Here is a 22,925-nt window from a genome sequence, read left to right on the forward strand (position 1 = left end):
TGCAGAGGTATATGCTTTCAGAACTAGGAAGAGAAAGGGAGGGCAAATCAAATGGATGTTCAGGACCCAAATCTAGACCTAGAGGTTGCGTTCTTCAGCTCAGGATGCCTAAGAAGACAGTCTGGGCTGCAAACAGAAGGTATTGCCCTCTATCCAGGCAAAGACAGAAGACACATCTCCCAACCACACTAATCCTCTTCATGTGTTCAAAAATGTAAGGGTGGAGAACAGACGGGGACCCATATGCTGCTCTTTCCACCTTCCATGTTGATGGGGAAGGACTAAAGAACAGCTGTAACCATGTTCAGCTGACCACAGTAACAGCACTCCATGAGATCAGAAACCCCTTTCAGTCATCCTGAAGTGCACTAGGCTATGAAGCAATGGATCGTATCCTCTTGTTCCTGTGTGCTTGTGGGAGTGACCGCTTGAGCAACGGGGCTTTTGCGCTTCTAAAAATGACCTGATGCAAGTAGAAATGCTTGTTTCTGGAATGGGGCAGGTCAGTGGAGCTCACAGAACGGAACTCCACTGACCTGACCTGATCCGTTTCTGCTCATTTCTGAGGTTATCTTTAGAAGCATGAAAGCCCCATTGCACAAATGGTTGCTCCCATGAGTACAACAGAATCAGCCAAGATGGAAGGACCATTGTCTTTAATTAGTCTGATTTTGTTTTAATTCCCACTGTTGTTTCCTTGTTGAGAAATGATTTTAAAGTTTTTATTATTATTTTCTGCCTTGAAGTGATGGCAGAAAATGCTTTGTAAAGCATTCCTGAGCCAAACAGTTCTACTTCTGCCTATAATACAGCTCACTTCTACATCTCAGTTGAGAGCCATTCTAAGCCTGCCTGTTTTATTTCAGCTTATACACTGATCCTTCAGTTCTTTCCATCAATCTTGCCCCACACATGGAAGATTCTACAAACTACAACTGGGAGCTGAAAGTACTGTTTCAAATCCATTGAACTGTAGCATATCAGCTGTGCATACTGGTTATTTTGGCACCAGGTCTGCATTGAAGGAATCAAGCAGCAATTAATAAAAAGGGAGTTATGACTGTGTACTCGGAATTCTTTCTTCAATTTATGCAGACATACACTTACTTTTTGGTCCTCCAAAGGGTGATTCACAATAAAAACACATTACTAATACAATAGAAATAATAAAACCAGAAAAAGAAGAAACAAAATAAAAACCATTTGTCTCAAAAGCATTTATTCTGGCTGGATTAGATTTTCATAGCCAGTTCTTCTCAGTATGATACTATCTTGGAGACTCATCTTTCAGATTCTCTCCTTCCCCCCTGCCCCTTTCACCTTCCTTTTCATTCTTGTATTCTTCTACATATATGAAACTGCTAGCTGAAAACTTGTGGGATAAGTAATTGGGTATTTCTTTCACATTAAGGTGACCATTAAAGAGGACAGGGCTCCTGTATCTTTAACAGTTGCATTGAAAAGGGAATTTCAGCAGGTGTCATTTGTATGCATGCAGCACCTAGTGAAATTCCCTCTTCATCATAACAGTTAAACCTGTAGAAGCTATACTAGAGTAACCAGACACAAAAGAGGGCAAGGCTCCTGCAGCAAATTCAGATTGAACTTGACATTTATTTATTTATTTGATTTCTCTACTGCCCTATAGCTGAAGCTCTCTAGGCAGTTTACAACAATTCATAAAAATACAAATTACAACATAATAAAAATATTTTAAAAAATTTAACATTGTATCTCTTGGATTAAACTGAACTTAGTTAACCACCAGCTTTCACACTTTCTGAATGCTTTGGAGCCTTGGAATTCACCAGTGGTGATACTGACCATCTACCAATAAAATGAGTGGTCATTGGTTAATTCATAACTGGTTGCTTTCCATAACCCAATAACCACTATAACCTGCAAGGCTATGTTTCAACATTATACCTGTGGGAAATGGAGGACAGTTGCAGGAAATATTTCCCTAAATGACTTCAAGTACTTGGCTGAAGGAAGAACCATGTCAACAACAACAACAACAAAATGGTGTACACTCACCTTCTGATCCTGGCTGTAAGCCAGAATCCAGTCCTCCTGTTTTGGGTGGAAGAGCATGCTGTGGATGTAGAAGTTGAGCCGGTACTTTTGATAGGTGGCTCCTTCATCAGAACTGATCAGCAGACTGCTCTCAATCTCAGGGTCAGTAAGCAACATAATCTGTATGGATAAAGCAGATGAAGACTGGCATTTAGGAGGAGGGAAAGCAAAGAAAAAGTAAAGCCTCTAACTAGGAAATAGTTTTGGGGAAAGATGACTCTTTTGTAGCCAGTCCCAAAGCTGCAGAAAATAACCCTTGTGTAGTAAACAAGTGGAAACAAAATAAAGGTGACCTTCCCAGTTCTAGGGTTTTTGTTGAGTCAGGGAGGGTTGGGACAAAATGTGCTCAACAGGGCTTCCACACTCACTCAGCACACTGCCAATGTTGCCAGCTTTTTCTCCTCCTCTTCTTCATAATTTCTACTTTCTTGCCAAGCAGAAAGCCATGAGCAAGTAGGCAATGGCTGCCACCACTAGTCCTTTCATCAGTACTGTTTGTTTGTTGTTTGGTTGCTTATCTGCTCACTCCTGCTTGGCCAGATGGAAAAGTGGATGAACAAGCAGGTTACAATGCTGAAAAGGAGCTGCAGGCTGAGGAGGCACTTGTCAGTGATAAGGCATGAGCCCTTGGAAGCACTCCCCTAAACACTTTTTCAGAACTTCCCTAAATACTTCTGTAAGCCATAAGGCACAGATGCCCAGGGCTGGCATCAAAGGTAGGCATGGTTGGGGGCACCTGTTTGGGGCCCACACCCCAGAAGGCACTCCTCCCTGGACTCACTCCTGTTTTTCACCATTACAAACTGCTTGTTCACCTGTCTCTTGCTCTACCCCAGACAATGATGGTGGTGATAAGGAGGAGCAGTAGACACCACTTCCTACTTGCTCATAGGTAGGGATATCAGAGGAATCCATTTGTGAGGAGCCCCCACCCCCACCCCCAGACTCCAGCTCAATCATCTGTGAGTTGGTCAAAGCCAGGCCAACTCAATGATTTTTTTTAGGGGGGGGGGATTGCAGAAATTATAATTTGTACAAAATCAAATTCAAGGCTGTGATTTTGTGCAAATTGTGCTATTTATGGCCATGGTTTTGTGCAAATTAGCCCACATTTTTGGTGCAAAAAACTATCGGTAAAGTTCCCAGGTTTGGGGAATTGTTGTGCCACCTGGCCTGCAAATGCAAGCTGAGTTGGGTCCATCACAGTGATGCATTGGGCCCAAAGGGGACCAGATTTCCTTATAACAGACAACACTACTCACAGGCTTTCTGCTTGTCAAGCAAGCAGTAGCAGTGATGAAAAAGCAGAGGAGGAACAAGCACTGGGACTGCAGCTATCTTATGACCTTCACTGTGTGCAGCATTGCTGCTGAATACTAGATCTTTGATAGTAAATGATGTAAGTTAGATGTGCCATATAACAATCTTAAGTTTGAGTAGAAGCCCAAGAGTTTTGCATGACATAAAATTGATAAAATTGATTTTGAAGGACTATTTTAGTTTCAACAGAAGCCCCCTATTGTTTCCTCCAGAAAATTCATGTCCTTGGCTGAGGGAAGTACAAGCAAGTGACAAAATAAAACAATAACTTAGTGTTACTAACTTGGAGATGGAGCAGTGAAGCAAATGAGAAAGCAAAGGGGAACCTTTGTCAGATGACCAAAGGCAGCATCTTGATCATAGGTGTGAACAGTACATTTCATTAGGGTGTGAACCCAGGGATTATCTTTTTTAAAGGTGAACACTTACTGAATACTCAGTCATAAAGGACATTATTCATTTGTTTATTAATCACTGTAGACACTGATGCTCTACTCTGTGTTCAGCTTGCCTGACCACAGCTGCTCAAACAGAGGGCTAGTGGCTGAGGGTCTACAGTTCCCAGCAGAGAGATCCCAGAAGAGCAATTCCTTTTCATTCCTGCTGCCTGAAGCAGTGGTGCTCTTGGAGGCAGTGGTTCTTCGGCATAGCAGTGTAGCAGTCGGAGGGCAGCTGGAGGGCCAATCCCACTGCGTCTGGATCCTCCTCTGGATCCCTACTCAAAGGCCCCCTCAATTCAATGCTTATTGCTAGAGACATTAGGGTGTGCCTGGGCACACCTGGCACAGCCCTTGCACAAACCTGTGATCCTGATGCCAAATGTCTTGTTCAGATGTCCACAGTGAGGGTAAGAGTGAGAGCTGGAAAGGGACTTCCAATCTTCTAGCTGGTTATTGGACACTTTAAATGCATGGCAACTCTATGCCCATCATGTGTGATTGCTATGGATGGCTGTTTGTGCTTACATGCTGATTGAATTACATGCTGAGCTAGCTAGAACTTGTGAATGCTAAGCTAGCTAGAACTTGTGCCACAATCAACCACTTGACAAGTGTACATGCCCAGAAGGCTGGATTGGGACCCCAGGTGGGCTAGATTTCACTCTCGCACCTGAGGGTCTGCACCTCTGCTTTAAAACAACTCAATGTGGCTTTCCTCACATGCAGAAACAGTTACATTCTCACACATACTACTTTTTATAAAGATTTGGATTTAATTCAGGGACAACTGAGCCCTATTCAGGTATTACAATCAGGGTATAGTAAATGCATGAGACGGGTGAGCACACTAGCCCTGTCCCTCTCTGTCACCATTTCCATCACCCTCTACGTATGGAGGGTGACTTTGGGAAAGGGAGAGTCTTCTCTCTTGGTGGAGACTCTCCATATGTTTCAGAACCATGTTTTTCCAAGGCCCTCCCCCTCAGAAAGTCATACTTGACATGTAGAAGGTGACAGCAGTGGTGACAGGGATAGCCTGCTTCCCTTCATTGTGTCCTTACTGTACAGCAATTGATAACCCCTGAATAGGCTCTAGATGGCCTTGGATTTGCTGAATGGAAGTACCTCACTCTCAAGCCTTGAAATACTGAAAACCACACAACAACTCTTGCCTTCAATGTAGTATCCTGTAATTATATTCATTTTTCTTCCTCCAGCTAAGCATTATAAATGTACCACCAATTTCACTCCTCACTCACATGGAGGCCGGACATAGAGTAAAAACAAGGTTGGACTACCTGAATTATGAATCTGATGCAATAACTGGCCATGTTAAAATGGAGACAGGGCCAGACATGGTCTACAGGACTCAGTGTAGGAATAGATAGCAACTGGACTCGAGCTCCTAGGGTGACCATATGACCAGATTTGCCCAGATTTGTCCCATTTTTTGGTGACAAATCTGGGAGGGGGAGGGGAAATCCGGATTTTTCCAGTCTTCCCCAGCTCTAATGGCAATTAACAAAAATGCTTATAACTCCATCATTTTTAAAGGTAAAGACATGAAACTTGGCAGGATGATAGCTCTTAGGTAGGTCTTTAGTCATACCAAATTTGAAACAGATCCGTTCATTGATTTTTTAGGATTTTTTTTAAAATTGAGGTTTTAAAATTATTATTTTTAAAATCGTCATTTTTAAAGATAAAGAGATGAAACTTTGCACCATGATAGTTTTTAGGTAGAGCTTTACCCATACCAAATTTGAAACAGATCCGTTCATCCATTGATTTTTTAGGAATTTGAGGATTTAAAATTATTTTTAATATATATGTTATTTTTAAAGATAAAGAAATAAAGGCACCATGATTGCTCTTAACAAGGACTTCAGCTATGCCAAGTTTGAAACAGATCTGTTCATCCATTGAGTTTTAGGATTTTTAAAAAAGTTTGAGGTTTTAAAATTATTATTTTTAAATGACATTTTTAAAGATAAAGGGCGGAAAGTAGGCACCATTATAACTCTTAAGGAGAGATTTAGCCATGCCAAGTTTGAATCAGATCTGTTCATCCATTGTTTTTTTAGGATTTTTGTTAAAGTTCTAAGTTTTAGAACTTTATTGTTTTATTGTTTTTTATAACTGCTGGAGCCATATCCTTCAAATTCAGGTTGTCAAACCTTCTTTTTGGGGTGTTGCATATTGAGCAGTTTCAGCCCTTGGTATTAAGGGAATCCCCAGTCTTTAGGTAAGAAGTCCTGGGCAAGCAGGGCACCTTTCCTGTTTCCAGATTTGGTGTGCAGTTGAGTACCTGGAGCTCAGCAGAGGCAAGGCATCCACAAATCAAAATGTAGGAAAGGAGAGGTCAGTCAAAGCAGCCCACAGGGCAAAATAAAATGGGCCAGAGGCCTTTTACTCAACTTTCCACATCATGGGCGATGAAGGGTCATCTTTAGAGAAAAACTCTCATGACCAACAGTAAGGTGCCAGTTGAGAGAGAGGCTCTCTTCTTTGCGGATGCCCTGTTGCTGTGAATGTTGGAACCTGGCATATCATTGCTTTGCTTCGCTACCACTTCCCTTCCACTTCACTTTGTACACTGGTGAGCTAGGCTCTGACTGCACTGCTGGGATGCAATGCAGAACATTTGAAGTGCATACCAGAGAAAAATAGATAGATTTGTGGTTTTGGCTTGCTGGAATATCTCTTAGAGACAGAGTTAGACTGAAGACACAACTCAGAGATGGCTGTACCTGAGCCCTGAGAGGCTGCTGTACCACACAGAGCCTTTTTAAGAGTGTCTCAGAGTCCAGTTTTGGTGCAGGCAGAGGCAGCTGGCAGTGGAGTTTTTTTTAAAAAAAAACAAGAGTCACTGGATGCAACAAAGCTATAAGCTGTTTCCCTACCCCCAGCCACAGGGTACAAGTGCACAGCCTCGCTGGACTGTTGGAAGACTTTGGCACAAAGAGAGGAGGGTGGGGGATTATTTGAGCCTGGAAATGTTGGCAGGCTGGCATAAGGCAGAGAGAGGCTGAAGACAACTCAGATGAACCTGTAGCTTGACCCTGAGGCTGGCTTGCCACGCAGAGTGTTTTAGGAGTGCATCAAAGTTGTGCAGGAGGAGAGAAGGTGGAGGCGGCTGGTGGTAGAGGTTATTAAAGTATTGGGCAAAAGGCGGGATATAATAATAATAATAATGATAATAATAATGATGTAAGAGTCACCAGACATGACCAAGCAATAACCTGCAATAAGCAATATCCCAAGCCACAAGTGTGCAGCCTAGCTGAACCATTGGGAGACTTTGAGGGAGAGAGAGAGAGAGATTGTTTGAGGCTGGAGGCTTTGGTTTGTCTGCAATGACTTAGAGTGAGAGACAACAGAGGCTGCACAGACAACCCAGAGACATCTATTGTAACTTAGCCTCATGGTGCTGGCATGAAATGCAAGGCATTAGGAAGAGGGCCTCAGAGTCGCATGTTTGTGCAGGAAGTAGACAGGAGTTCAAAGTCTGGATGTGCGAAGTGATGCCAAGCCTAGAGAAGATAATGTATATAAGTGAGAAGTGTGAATGGGCAAAGCAGTGTTCACTGCCACAACACCCACCCTAATGTTAGAGTAGAGAAACTTGTGACAATTATACACAAGCTTTTTTTAAAAAAATGAAATTAAAAAAAGCCAGCCATCCAGCCGGCCAGTAACAAACCCTGTTAACAACAACAGCAGCTTACAATGAGTGAAGATAAAGTCAGAAAATATATTTGAGGGAAGGGGAGAATGTAACACACAGAATATAGCAAAAGCTTCAAAGTACAGCAAAACCTACAAAAGTAGGAGTGAGTGAAGTTAATTTCAGATACATTGAATCTCTCACTTGTTGTTTATTTCAATGATTTTAACATTAAGATGTTATGTAGAACAGATTTGTCTTAAATGTGTGCTGTAAAATCAGACATGTGACCAAGGCTATGTTCGGGTGGGCACACCCCCTTGGTGCTGGACACGCCCCCTTGGGGGCCGACCATGTTGTCCTCTTTTTGGTTTCCACAATATGGTCACCCTACTACAGCACCTTTCTGACTTCCCTTCACTTTTCCTCTCCAGTTAGGACCTGGTTATCTCAGCCCATCTCCTGATTTCATTCTGGTCTCAGAAATCAATAATAACAACAACAACAACAACAACAACAACAACAACAACATTTCTTACCCGCCTCTCCACTTGGATTGAGGCGGGGAACAACAATGAACATAAAACACATTAAAAACTGATTAAAAACACAGCATACACGACTAAAACATCTTTTAACATCCTAAGAACATTCTAAAATTTCACTGGATAGGCCTGCCAGAATAGATCAGTCTTTATTGCTTTTTTAAATGCTAAAAGACTGTCAAGTTGACGAATGAACGCTAATGCTGTGATCTCACTGGAGTGGTAGGAGCCAGTGTGGTGTAGGGGCTAGAGTGTCGGACTGGGAGTAGAGAGATCCGGGTTCTAGTCCTCACTTGGCCATGGAAACCCACTGGGTGATTTTGGGCCAGTCACAGACTCTCAGCCCAACCCACCTCACAGAGTTGTTGTTGTGAGGATAAAATGGAGAGGAGGATTATGTATGCCGCCTTGGGTTCCTTGCAGGAAAAAAGGCAGGATATAAATGCAATAATAAATAAAATAAAATAAAATAAAATAAAAATATAGCTAGTAAAATAAACATGTAAAGCATGCTCCAAAGAAGTTATATGCATATATGGGACAGAAATGCACACACAGCCAGAGCGGCAGCCCTGTTTACTGGGAAAGAAGCATTTGCTTTTCAAAATGAACAACAGATTGTCTCTTTGGCAGTGAGAAGTACTATGGCACCAACATAAAGCCTTGGCTATGCATGGCCTCTGCTCTCTTGCATGCAGATTATCAGTCCTTTAGATTCAGGCCACAGTTAATTGTGTGAGTGTACATGCCTTCAAAATGCAATACACTGAAAGAATTCTATGTATCTGGCTTCTCTAGGCAGAAACTATGTGAATGGAGCACAAAGAGCTCCCTAAAGGGCATGCAGCCATTGGCATGTATACTAAATAGACATATATCAGGCAAAACTTCATGCTGGATGACATATAAACAGTGCCAGTTTTATTTATTTTTAAATGGAATGACAGATGGTTAGTTCCATTACTCCAAACAAAATTAAAGCTGATGTAGATTAGCGTTCCTCTCATCCCATCTAACTATGTAATTAGCATATTAATCTACTTATTTTACCCACTGTGTGCATGTGATTGCACACATGTTCATATATATTAGAGATATCTATCAAGTGGCATGTTTTTGACATTTGAAGCTTTCATTTATATTATTTGAAGATATCTCCATGGAAAATCTGTTGGGTAGAAATGCTATAGCAGGGGGGAAATGCAAAGTGTTCTAAGTAAGGCTTAGACTAAACTGAAAGTCACTCACTACAGCAGTCGCTCAGAGTAGATCCATTGGCATAATAATTACACAATCTGTCAGAGACTTGGAGTCAAGGAAAAACAAAAGTCTTTTTTTTAAGCAGCCAAAAAATATCAATTTATTAATATCTGGAGAAACTTCATAATTTGAACACAACTCAAACTGTACATTTTACAATCACACTCTATTTGTAAAACAGCTAAAAAGCCACTGACGACTTTTGCATCTTCAGACACAACAGTTAGAATCAAGGCAATGAAATGAGAGCGTTTTTTGGCACAATTAAAAGCTGTGGGTTTTAGTCTAAACAAGCATCAGGTAATAATTTATACAACAAAATTCTTTAAGTCCAAGTCCTTGGTTACAGTCCGCATAGTTACTTCAGCTTTAAGGTTAAACATGGAACACAGTCACAAAAGCAGGAAGGGTGCAACGGAGGGAGGGGACAAGGGGCGGGCTTTACAAAAATGGAGGGAAACTACAGAATAAGAGCTGAGGAACACCATTCCCAACCCACACTATTAAAAAGACAGCATCAGAAAGCAAAGAATGTCAAACTCCAGCGATTTCAAGCCATTTTTGGCAGAAGACGTTTTACAGAGCAAGTAGTAATCAGTGCTAAAAGTTATTTTTCCTAAAAGAAACTACAAGGAGTTTTACTGAGGACCTTGGTTTTTCTGAGAGCCATGCTCTTAGGCCTCAGCTAGACCTACCTGGTCTAGCGCAACGGAGGGGTGAAGATCTCGAGATATTTTATCTCCCCCTCTGTTTACACATGGTGCGCGGTGACCTCAGAGGGAAGGGACGTTGCACCCGCCATTTTATTTTGTTTTTGTTAAAGGAGAGGAGCGCATGAGTGCTCATGCGCAAAAGGTAAGGTGTTTTTTTACCATTTTTCCCGCTACCCCACCCCAACCCCGATGGGTGCAGAACTCCTGAGGAGCACTGCGCCCCATGCATGGGTCCCGGTTCCTTGCAAGAAACAACGAGGAGCCGGAACAAACCGCAATTCACACAAACACTTTCCACGGTCTCAGGATCATCCCAAGACTGTGGAAAAAGTGGGCTTGAAGGGGAGGGCAAGATCCCAGGGCAAGAGAGGGATCATTCCCTGTGTGTCATGTGGATGCACAGAGACGATCCTGGGGATCGCCCTGGGCTTTCACCCCATCTAGCTATGGCCTTAGATTTAGGAGGTGGGAATAGAAAAACACAAATGGAACATGGCCACACATTGCTTGGTTTTTTCCCCAGAGATAGAAAGCATCTTTACCATCCACATTTTTTTTTTTTTGCTTCCTCTGAGGGCACCCCCCTTTTAAACCATCCAAATTGGTGGCCATCACTACATCTTGTGATAGTGAAGTCCTTACTTTAACGATGTGCTGTGTGAAGAAGTACTTCCTTTTATTTGTCCTGAATTCCCCACCAATCAGCTTCATGCCTATATACAACCTGTAATGTATACACGATATAAAGATTAATAAATTTATTATGGCACAAGCTTTTTTGGACTAGAGCACTTCATCAGATTCATGGAGTGTTATCATAAGCTGTAGGTATATACACATGTGGGCAGTGGGGGTGGAGAAACAAACAGTGAGGCCAGAGGGAAGTGAAATTCAGGAACTCCAGACACTAGCAATTATGTTAATAATAGTTGCCATTCACACAGCAGTTGTTGCTGAGTGATAATACAAACATCCTGGCTTTGGGCAAGCTAGTTAACCCATGTTATTCAAAACAACGCTGTTCTTGCAATTCAAATGACATGAGAACTGAATCTCTTGATGAATTCAAATTCAGCAGTTTCTCACTGTAGTCTCCCTCTGAAATTAGCTTAAGAATGCCACTATTTCCAGTTTTCCATTGAGGATGCTTCAGATTCTTTTTAAAAAACTTCCCTTCTCCCCATCTCCAAAATATCTGGGCATCAGTAGAATATAGCACAATGGACATGGTCAGCACAGGTACACAATTCTATGTATGTGTAGACAGAAAAAGTCCTATAACTCCCAGAATTCCCTAGCCAGCCATTCTGCCAGCGGAATGCTAGGAATTGTAGAACTTTTTTCTGTCTAAATATCATAGAATCATAGAATAGTTGTTGGAAGGGGCCTATAAGGCCATCGAGTCCAACCCCCTGCTCAGTGCAGGGATCCACCTTAAAGCATATCCATAGGATTGCACATTTAAAGGCTATGGGGTGAAATCCAGTTCAGTTTTTCCATTGACAGAACTGTTTCTCTGAGTGGAATTGAGAAGGTGGTGATCCCACTTCCTGCTGCATCCCCCTGCATGCCCTCAAAAACATTTCTGAAAGGTTGGTGGACCCTCAGAGAAGGTTACGAGGGGTTGCCGGGGGGGGGGGGGAGGAAGAGAAAGTCCCAATGTGCAAGTGCACTTCCACATGTGCAATGTTGATTTCTATGCTATACATTGAAAAGGCACAGGATTGCATTTGAAATAGAAGAATGAGTTTATTAAAATTGCATGACTCAAGACTATAAAAGGAAAGAGAACAATTCACTATCCATGTGAAAAACAAGCTATCTGCCCCAAAGATGATAAAACCAGCAAGGTCTCATCAGGTGTAAGTTATCTAGTTTCTCAAAATGCATTTTCAAGCTGTATCCAAGCTCAGGAGGCCAAGCAAAGGAGGCCTAGCACAAATTCATTTCCATCAAGGAACGTAATATAAGGAATGAAGAATTTACAGGGCACCTGCTCCATGAGTTCGCTGAGTGCTGCTCAGCTGGCCCTCTTCTGGGAACCAGCCAAACGGCCGGCTCAGTGATGGGCACTCTCCATGTACCACTTTCTTACATCCTGTTTAGATGACACGCTAAGCCACGGTAGTTAAGCATTTTGAGCTAAACATTATGGCGTAGTGTATTCTGTGAACCATGACTTAGCGTGTTTTGTGAACCATTCCTAACCATGGTGGCTATATACAGTGGTGGCCAAAATTGTGGACACTTTTTGAAATTTTCATGTTTTGCAACTTTCTATGCTTATAGAAAATGTTCTGTTTCATGAAATTCAAATGTTTATATATCAATTGAAAGAGACTTTAATACTGAATTCAATACAAAAAACAGAATGCAAATATCTGCAGTATATAAAAAATTATGCTTACTTTAGTCTAAAAACAAACACAGGTGTGATTGAGTGAAGAAGCGGATTGGAACTGCAAACCCTACTGGCCAATCACAGTCCTTGTTCTGGGGACCAATCACATGGCAGTACCTGCGATACATCATGTTTCAAGTTGGGGAAAGTCAGTTTTGCTGTTTGTTCTGTAACTGTAGTGCAATTGGAGATTGTGTGAATATTTGAAGAATTTCTCAAATTAAAAGCGTAGATACGTACATCATAAATAGTGCAATGGCACCAAAGAAAAGAGCTGATTGGACACCCTGGAAAAGAAGCAGGATTGATGTATTATGTGAATCAGGTCTTTCAATTGATATATAAAGATTTGAATTTCGTGAAACAGAAAGTTTTCTATAAGGATACAAAGTTGCAAAACATGGAAATTTCAAAAAGTGTCCACAATTTTGGCCACCACTGTAATCACGTTTTAAACACTGGGTTAGCAGCCTAACCATGGCTTAGCATGCTGTCTGAACAGGCCCTTTGTGTTATTTCCTGCTCTTCATTCCCCATTATCCAAAATACTGCAAAAAAAATGTCATTGCGTGTCCTATGAGGTATCAATACGCAAGAGGGATATAGCATGGCCATGATGGGATCGTAATGATTTGACATGAGGTACAGATCTGGCCATCATCTCAAAACAAAGGATTTTCCCCCTTCAGAACTATTCACATTATAATTTGTGCAATTTTACTGATTTTTTTTAAAAAGATCATATGATTAATAAATTAATATCATTAATTGGTCAAGGGCTCCACACAAATTATATAGGTTGAACTACAAGGTGAATTCTTGGCTGACTATATGGACACTTTGAAACCAAACTTTTATACAGTACATTTCCTGCTCAGTCATAAATTGAAGCACTCTATGCATGATGACTGTAAAAATGAACAGAAACAAAAAGGGGAAACAATTGTACATTAATAATGCAAATTACTTTATCAAGCATTTTGCTATGGTTTATGCAAAGCCACATTTGTTGGACAGTCGCCGAGAAAGTAATTTCTATGTAATACACTGCCAGGATAATTGATAGCAAGCACTTTCCAAAGAGAGCATAAAGTAACACGAGTGGCATCTGTCACTTTGTTAATTCTCTAGTTTTTTTATGCACATGCATTCTATAGAATGAATGAACCAAATGATGGGAGATGTGGTTCTTGGCATTATTTACAGATACAAACATTCTGTTCCTTGGTAATTTGTAACTGAAATCCTAAGAACATTTAGGTTATAATTCAATGCACTCTTTCCTGGGTGTAACTCATAATGAACTTGCCTTGGCACCCTGTCCTAAAGCGTAACCCTCCAAATCTATTTCTGTATACTGGGAGAAAGGCAAAATGGCAGGACCAGTAAGGCAATTTGACCCAGTGCCTAAAACTGGTTCAACACCCCTGATGTTGCTGTGGACATCATATATCTTGACTTCAGCAAAGCTTTTGACAAAGTACCACATGACATTCTGATTAACAAACTAGCTAAAATTGGGCTAGATGGAACAACTATTAGGTGGATTCACAGTTGGCTACAGAATCGGACTCAAAGAGTACTTATCAATGGAACCTTCTCAAACTGGGGAGAGGCAACGAGTGGGGTGCCGCAGGGCTCAGTCCTGGGCCCAGTGCTCTTCAACATTTTTATTAATGATTTGGACGAGGAGGTGCAGGGAACGCTGATCAAATTTGCAGATGACACAAAATTGGGTGGGATAGCTAATACCCTGGAAGACAGAAACAAACTTCAAAGTGATCTTGATAGGCTGGAGTGCTGGGCTGAAAACAACAAAATGAAATTTAATAGGGATAAATGCCAAGTTCTACATTTGGGAAATAGAAACCAAAGGCACAGTTACAAGATGGGGGATACTTGGCTCAGCAACACTACAAACGAGAAGGATCTTGGAATTGTTGTAGATCTCAAGCTGAATATGAGCCAACAGTGCAATATGGCTGCAAGAAAGGCAAATGCTATTTTGGGCTGCATTAATATAAGTATAACTTCCAAATCACATGAGGTACTGGTTCCTCTCTATTCAGCCCTGGTTAGGCCTCATCTAGAGTATTGCGTCCAGTTCTGGGCTCCACAATTCAAGAAGGACGCAGACAAGCTGGAGTGTGTTCAGAGGAGGGCAACCAGGATGATCAGGGGTCTGGAAACAAAGCCCTATGAAGAGAGACTGAAAGAACTGGGCATGTTTAGACTGGAGAAGAGAAGATTGAGGGGAGACATGATAGCACTCTTCAAATACTTAAAAGGTTGTCACACAGAGGAGGGCCAGGATCTCTTCTTGATCCTCCCAGAATGCAGGACACGGAATAACGGGCTCAAGTTAAAGGAAGCCAGATTCCAGCTGGACATCAGGAAAATCTTCCTGACTGTCAGAGCAGTGCGACAATGGAATCAGTTACCTAGGGAGGTTGTGGGCTCTCCCACGCTAGAGGCATTCAAGAGGCAGCTGGACAAGCATCTGTCAGGGATGCTTTAGGGTGGATTCCTGCATTGAGCAGGGGGTTGGACTCGATGGCCTTGTAGGCCCCTTCCAACTCTGTTATTCTATGATTCTATGATTTAAACACTGTTACACATGCTAAGAATTGTGCCCTTGACATTACGGACTGTGTTGAAGAATATGCAGAAGTTACACTTGGTCCAAAATATAGCATCAAGACCCTCATAAGGAACACATTATGGATGTTATATTCAGTATTAAACCTAGGCCATATTCAACCCTAGACTTAATTGACAGAATCCATCTCTGTCATTTGTTCCATTAGCATAGATGGCATTGTGCTAGCAGAAACCAGGTTTTCAACTATGTACAAGAGGAGAATCCAACTAAAGTTACATTTGCACAAGTGGTTTCTCAAGGAGTTTTGCATAGGGATGGGCAATTTATGATCCTTTTCAAAAGCTGGAGAGCCACCTTGCAGGAACTCTCAAGGACCCAGAGATAAGTGGGAACAGACCTCTGTGGACTCTGCAGGTCAGATTCTTTGGAATCCAGCCTCATTTGAGTCCACAGCAGATTTCTCCAGTGTCCCTAGATGTGCATTATGGTTGCACAACCCATTGTGCAACCAGTTTTGCATAACACTTGGGCAGCCTGTTGTGCATTTTGCTTTTACATTCTGCTTGTACAATCCATTGTGAAACTGCTGGTGCAACACAAAGATTCAGTGGAGCTCTGCTAATGCTATTTGACTTTGGGGAACAACTGCGTTGGACATTGCCCAATGATTTTAATGGGGGTGGGGTGGGTGTTTTAGGTATCTATATTACTTCACTTGTGAAGCACAAAATGAATGTTTCTTTTTTTCTTGAAATGTCAAAACAACAAGAAAAGGTTTTTCAAGATTGGCTTTAAGAAATGGAGCACATGCAGTTTTGCATTTTAAACATACTTAAATCAGAGCACCAACATGACCACAGGAATAAAACGGGGTTTGCTTCTGCTACCTTGATGGTCTCATTACCTGCTCTCTGGGTGGTCATTTGGTGGCCTCTAAACTACGGGGCTCTGGACTTTGATCCTAAGTTTCAGCCCTAGCTTCACAGTGATCATACCTGCTACCGATATGTTTCTGGGTCCAATTCAAAGTGATGGCATTGGCCTTTAAAGTCCTAAATGTTATGGCTTCAGGGTATCAGAAGATGCATCTTCTCCTGTATACCCACTCGATGCCATTAGATCTTCAAAGAAGGCTTTGCTAGTATGCACTTTCCAGTGCCTCTACTGTTGGCCAACAGTAGAGGCACCAGAATGACATCACAGTTAAAGAATTCCCTCCCCAGGGAAACCACCCTGGCCATTTCTTTACATTACTAATCTTAATTACTGAAGATTATATATTATTATTATTATTATTATTATTTATTTATTTATTTATTTATTTATTTATATAGCACCATCAATGTACATGGTGCTGTACAGAGTAAAACAGTAAATAGCAAGACTCTGCCGCATAGGCTTACAATCTAATAAAATCATAGTAAAACAATAAGGAGGGGAAGAGAATGCAAACAGGCACAGGGTAGGGTAAGCAGGCACAGGGTAGGGTAAAACTAACAGTATAACAGTATATATTATATAATATAATCTTTGGCAGGAGGGCTTTTGAGTGCTTGGCTTAGTGGGTTGCTTGACTGTTTACAAGCAGCTCTTTTTAAGGTGCAATTATATTTAAAAGTATGTCAGATGTAATATTGATGCTTTATTCAATGATTTTAAGGTGCAATCCTATGCATGTATAGACTTGGCTGGCTGGCAAAGTTGTAGGACTTTTTCTATCTAAACATGCACAGGATTGTGCCCTTAGAGACTTTTTATTAGTTGCCATGACAGACATAATTTGTTGGAACAACATTTTAAAATAGGCAAACCTTATGAGTAATGTAATTTGCATCTTTTCTTGAGATACTCTGTTTCCAACCTATCACCAAACTGAGGCTTGACTTGTCAAATTGACATTTGAAATGGAATGACACCTGGCTTGTTTTGGCATAATTAAAGTGTTTGAAAAATGTCAATGTATTAATAAATTCAGTTTAGGCTTCTAGCTTTCCCTATGATTTTTATTAGTTTGCACAAATAGCTCCATAATCTATTGGTCTCACTTACTCAATGCAACTTGCTGCTTTATGTTATTTTTACTTTCTCCATCCCAAACACAACATTCAAGATCACACAAAACAAATCTAAAATAATATGTACAGACGGACTGTAGTCCTAGGCAGACTACTTAATTGGAAGAAAGACTCATTGAAATAAATGAGATATACTTCTCAGTAGACTGGTTAAAGGTGATGGAAGAAATAAAGAAACACTCTCTCTCACACACATCTGCATATGTTTTTCCATTACAGAATGTGCATGTTCTGCAATGAAATTTGGAATGCTTCTTTATGTTGTATCCTATTGCCCCGTGCCAAATGATGAAAAGGGATCCCTAAGTAAATTTGGGGAACAGCTCTGGTGAAGAGAAAAACCATGGGACAGATTTGGAGTGCACATAACTAGGAGGAATGGGATCTTATTAAGAACAAGGGCATTTGAGATGAATATTGTGCAAGAACATCTTATAATGAGCCATATAAGTCTATGAACTAGTCTCCCAGTGGATGCGGATATACGATTCAGTGTTTATGAGGCTTAATAAAAATAAATGGACTAGAAATTCCTGCAGCTATGGATCTCCCTGTCTGTGTAAATTCCCTATTCCCTATGGGTTAAATCCTACTCAGCAGCTGTCTTGCCATCAGTTCACCCATCCTCACAATGTTCTACAGATAATGAACTCCGCGTCACCCTGGGCAAATGTCTTGTTAATAATCTTGGCACCGTCCGTGCATACTCCAGCCAGGTCTGGCCATTTTTATGTTCACTTTGTAATGTAGTAAGTGATGCATCCAGGCTCCCTGCTGCAGGGTAGGTTACTCTGATACAGGGGGTGGGGAGGAGTTCTTAACCTATTAGTAACTGGAAGGAGCTGTCCAAAGAACATTAGAAATAGCATGAGGATACAAGAAAGGGGTGCGCTTCCTGGGTTTCTACAACTGCCTTTCCCCCCTGGGATCATCCCTGTGCATGAGAATGACACACAGGGGATCGCGGGAGTAGGCAGGGACGATCCCTTCATTTTCCTGGGATAATCCTTAGGTGTAGAAAGGGCCAGTCCCATACTTGTTTCTGAGCATTCAACATGCATTGTTCATATATAACTCTTAGAAATTAAAAAAACCCAGCTAATCGTAAGTAGGGATGTATAATTTGTTTCAGTTCATTTTTATCAGTTCATTTTTATTACCCAGTTCACACTTATTGGATGGGACACAGACTTGGATGCAATCTTCTGTCGAAATTCGTACCTTTCCGGGCTTTCAATGTGGTTACAGGCCAAATAATAATAATAATAATAATAATAATAATAATAATAATAATATGACAGCATCCATGCATTTGAAAAATGTGCATGAGAAAAACATTCTTTTGGAAAATGCACACAAATGCACACATTCTCAAGCTGCTATGGAAATCAGATGGAACAAAAAATATCATTAAGGAAAGCAAAATAACAGGTTTGTTCTCCCTCACTTCAACACAAGATGATATGGCCAGAGGTCAGCAAAAGGTGGTGTTTTCTTCACCTGCTGAAATGAGTAAGTGGGTTTAAGTGATAGCACATAATTAGGGAGGTGTGAGAATTTTGCTTTTGCTCCCCAAGCATGTGAGCATTCCCTGTTTGAAGCCCTGAGTGCAAGTGCAAGTGCAAATGCATGCCTCACAAAAATGTTTGCGCATTAAATTTATTATTATTATTATTATTATTATTATTATTATTATTATTATTATTATTTATTTATTTATATAGCACCATCAATGTACATGGTGCTGTACAGATAACACAGTAAATAGCAAGACCCTGCCGCATAGGCTTACAATCTATTTATGCAAATGTGGGCAAATTTCTAATTTTCACAAATGTTCCCCTGCAGACTGAAAGGGCCACTTTAGTCTATGCTGGAAACATGTGCAAATTAGGAAATTTGGGGAAATTTGCACAAATTTCATGTTCTGCCGCTGTTTGATTTGCACAATTTTCCAGTTTGCCCAGAGTGAGCAGTCATCTCAAACCCGAGCAGTAATCACACATGAGACGAGCAGTGAAATGATGTTCAGGGAATCCTAGTGGCCCCAGATATTGCTCATTTGCTCATCCCTACACATAACGTGATTCACGTTTCAAATGCTGAGAAGGAAATAACCATGTGGCCAATTAACCGCAAATGCAGCTCGGTAAGGTACTGTTCTATCCAGATTCTCAGCACACCAGTTATATACATAGAAACTGCATAGTGATATCAAAATATTTCACAAGATCATGCTGTGCATCCCTGAGATAATTTTAAATATTTTTTGCTCGTCCCTGCTCATAAATGCTAACAGTTTATGGTTGTCATAAATAATAGCATCCATTAACAGGAGAATTTTGCTGACTCTGTATTGCTACTTTAACAAGAGACAATTAGCGTAAGCATCATCGTTCCAAAATAACATACATCTCCCCAGCTCTTCTTCTGTAAATTGAAGACACTTTGCAAAATTGATGTCTTTAAAAGAAACAGCAGGCATTTCTTCACATATCTGCCCCTTTATCAAATAGGGTTCAGCTAAGAACAGATGGTCTTGACGGCAATCTAAACATCAGATCTTTCATGTGCACTAAGGAAATGGATGTCAACGTATTGTGGCGTCATAATCTTGCCTGATAACTGCTAGCATTTTAAGGAAGTAGTAACCTTTTGGTATTTCCAGATCTCCCTTGGATTCTAGGAAAACCTGCATTAATTTTTGTGCTGGGCTTTCTCAGAATGAAGTCAAAGTTGAAACAACCCATTTGACCCCATTGTCAAGCTGCTTGGAAAAAGCTGCACAGACCCATCAAAATGGCACTCCATGAAAAGTTCCAAGCAAACGTACAAATGATGAACATGACGGATAGCAAAACTATGGGTCTGTTTTATTGATACCAGAAATTTGTTGTAATCTATCTATCTATCAATCATCTTTTCTCCTTCAAAAAGCAGTCACTCAAAGCAGCTAACAAAATAGAAAAATAGATGTAAAAATAGCAATTACTCATCATAAAACACAATTCCCAGACTAAAATCACCATCAAAGAGCAAGAACAGAAAGTGCCAGGACTAAAAATATGTTAAATTAAACACAACCAAAAGCTTGCTTAAAGAGACATTTCTTCAATTATTAGTGAAACACAAACAAAGAGAAAGATAACCCAAGCTCTTGTGGGAGAGAATTCCATACACAAGATGAGTGTCACATGTAAAGCCCTGCCATGCCTTGACACCACCCATGCCTCAGAAGGAAATAACACGTGTAAGAGAGGGTCAACAGCTGATCTTAAAGAATGGGCAGATTTCACATGGGAGCAGCTGGTCCTTCCAAGGAAGAAAAGAAACTAACTAGTCCCAATTGGATGAAATAATTGCTACCTCCAGTATCTAAGGCAGTAAGCCTGTGTGCACCAGTTGCTGGGGATCATAGGTGGAGGGTGCTGTTGCATCATGTCCTGCTTTGTTGGTCCCTGGTCGACAGCTGGTTGGCCACTGTGTGAACAGAGTGCTGGACTAGATGGACCCTCGGTCTGATCCAGCGGGGCTCTTCTTATGTTCTCATGTTCTAAAGATGAGCCATTTCATAATTATACATTTTCTCTAGCCTGCATTGAATTTTCCTCCAGGGTTCAAACTATGAGCCTTAGAATTCACATACTATTTCCCAACTACTCCACTGGCTGGAAAAGGGAACTGTAAGTAATTCAAGCCAGACACAGACTAGAATTCTTCTGATCCTAAGAGTCGGGACCTAAACAGACCATATTTCAAATGTGTGTCTATCATGCCTTATTTTTATTTTTACTCTTGAGCGGGCTGGAGGCTTGAACAGATCTTAAAAGCCCCCTGTGCCTCATGCTAGTATCCTGATTAGATCATGAGGCTTCACCTAGTGTAAAAAAAATGTTTTAAAAGGTGTAGCTGCTAAACATATACTTAAAGTAATGTCTGTTCCGGCCCTCAGGTGATCCAAGAGATTCCAGCTGGACATCAGGAAAAACTTCCTGACTGTTAGAGCAGTACAATAATGGAACCAGTTACCTAGGGAGCTCGTGGGCTCTCCCACACTTGAGGCCTTCAAGAGGCAGCTGGACAGTCATCTGTCAGGGATGCTTTAAGGTGGATTCCTGCATTGAGCAGGGGATCGGACTAGATGGCCTTGTAGGACCCTTCCAACTTTACTATTCTATGATTCATGTTTGCTGAACAGTTCTTAAGTCTACTGCATTCCTTTGGCTTATATAACCTGTTGCTGAGAGAAGCCATTAGGCTCCTCCTCCATGCTCCCAGGTAGACCATCATTTGACTCACCAGTTTCTCAAACAGTTTCCTGCCCTTCTCTGCCCAGAACTTAATAACTGTGGGGTTGGCTTGGCTTCTTGAATGAGTAGTAAAATCCATCCTGGCCAGGATTTGTGAGAATTTGGGTGGGGTGGGGGGAATCTGTCTAGGTTCTCTAATTTTCCACTTTGAAGCTCATCTTGACTTGTCACCGAATCAGATTACAAATATTTTTTTCACCATTTGCACAAACATTTGCGTTTATTTCGGTGTGTATTTCCCCAAAAGTATGCCTTTTGGGTATGCATTTTTTTAAAGTGTGCAATTTTATACTGTTGATTAAACCATGTCAGTGCACATTTTTCAAACTCATGTACATTTTTCATGTACACATTTCAATTGTACACATTCTAAAACACACTTTTCTTTTGCCCACAAATCACATTGCAAGTTCAGTATTATGTGGACTTAATCCTAATTTCTTATCCTGACCCACCTTTTCTTTTTCTAGGTACCTGTTGTAGCACCCATTGTGGCCTGACCCTGTCAGTCCTCAGATCTGAGCATCGTGGCTTTCTCTGATGTGGGACCCTCAGTTGTAGGTTCTTAATAGGGCTGTGATCCACTTCTCTTCAAGTCAGAGAAGCAACAGTGAAGCGGGGTGCTCTGCCTCTGTTACAGGCGGAGGAGAAGCGGTTCGGGGGCTAGCGGAGCACAGCAAAGAGAAGCGACCACAAGCGGAGCACTCCTCTTTTTGTGAAGCGCTCCGCCCGCCATTTTGGATATTTTTTCCCCATAGGATTGCATTGTGGAAAAGATTAGCAGATAACTTTTTTGTTTTTCAAGCTACCTCCTTGAAACTCGCTGTGCTTAGAGAGTGGTGGATGGGGGGTCATTTGTGCCTATTTTCAGCACATTGTGTGCTGCAGTTTGCTTGCTATATTTTTTAAAAAAAAATAGTGTAAAAAAGCGGGAGGGGGGACCTTGTTTTGAAGTGCGGAGAAGCAGATTCAACTCCCAATCGTGATCACCTGATGAAGCATCCTCCAATCCCAAAGTTGGAGGGGGGATAGGCAAAACGGGATACTTAGTAATTTGGGATACTAGGAAACTTTTCTTTCTTAGTCTCTGAATGGATTTTTCCCAGTGTTTTTTTTTAAACAATAGCCCCACCAAACGCACAAACACAACCTGAAATCATATACTAAGCGAATAAATAACAGATAGGAAACACAGCACTGCTACCCACCCTAACCTTGGGGAACAACTGAATAGATGTGGTGCAAGGGGATGAGGTCCCCTAGGGCATGTGGACGTGCCCAGTGCATACTCCTGCCCTTGGAGGGTCATCAGAACTCTCCAAAGATTAACCAGTGGAAGAAGCTACTATGCCTGTCATGAGTTGAAGTATAAGGTAGCTTCTGAAAGACTGGTACTTAGACAGGGCCAGTCAAATTGGCACAGTTCCCCCTCCCCCTGGGCATGTCCACTTTCCTCTTACTGGTAAAAGACAGACATAGCCTCTTTTTTTTAATTCTTCTTGTTGATTTCACTGCT

General features: G+C 41.2%; 1 protein-coding gene across 1 annotated transcript in view; it reads right to left on the bottom strand.

Annotated features, from left to right (window-relative positions):
- SORCS1 (sortilin related VPS10 domain containing receptor 1) overlaps positions 1-22,925 on the bottom strand; it is a 457,816-nt gene that overhangs the window by 145,406 nt on the left and 289,485 nt on the right. The window contains exon 4 of the mRNA XM_063131568.1: positions 2,038-2,196. Coding sequence (XP_062987638.1) covers positions 2,038-2,196 — 159 coding nt within the window. The remainder of the gene's footprint in view (positions 1-2,037; positions 2,197-22,925) is intronic.

This window comes from Elgaria multicarinata, chromosome 8 (genome assembly GCF_023053635.1).
Source record: "Elgaria multicarinata webbii isolate HBS135686 ecotype San Diego chromosome 8, rElgMul1.1.pri, whole genome shotgun sequence".
In the NCBI taxonomy this organism is placed as follows: Eukaryota; Metazoa; Chordata; class Lepidosauria; order Squamata; family Anguidae; genus Elgaria; species Elgaria multicarinata.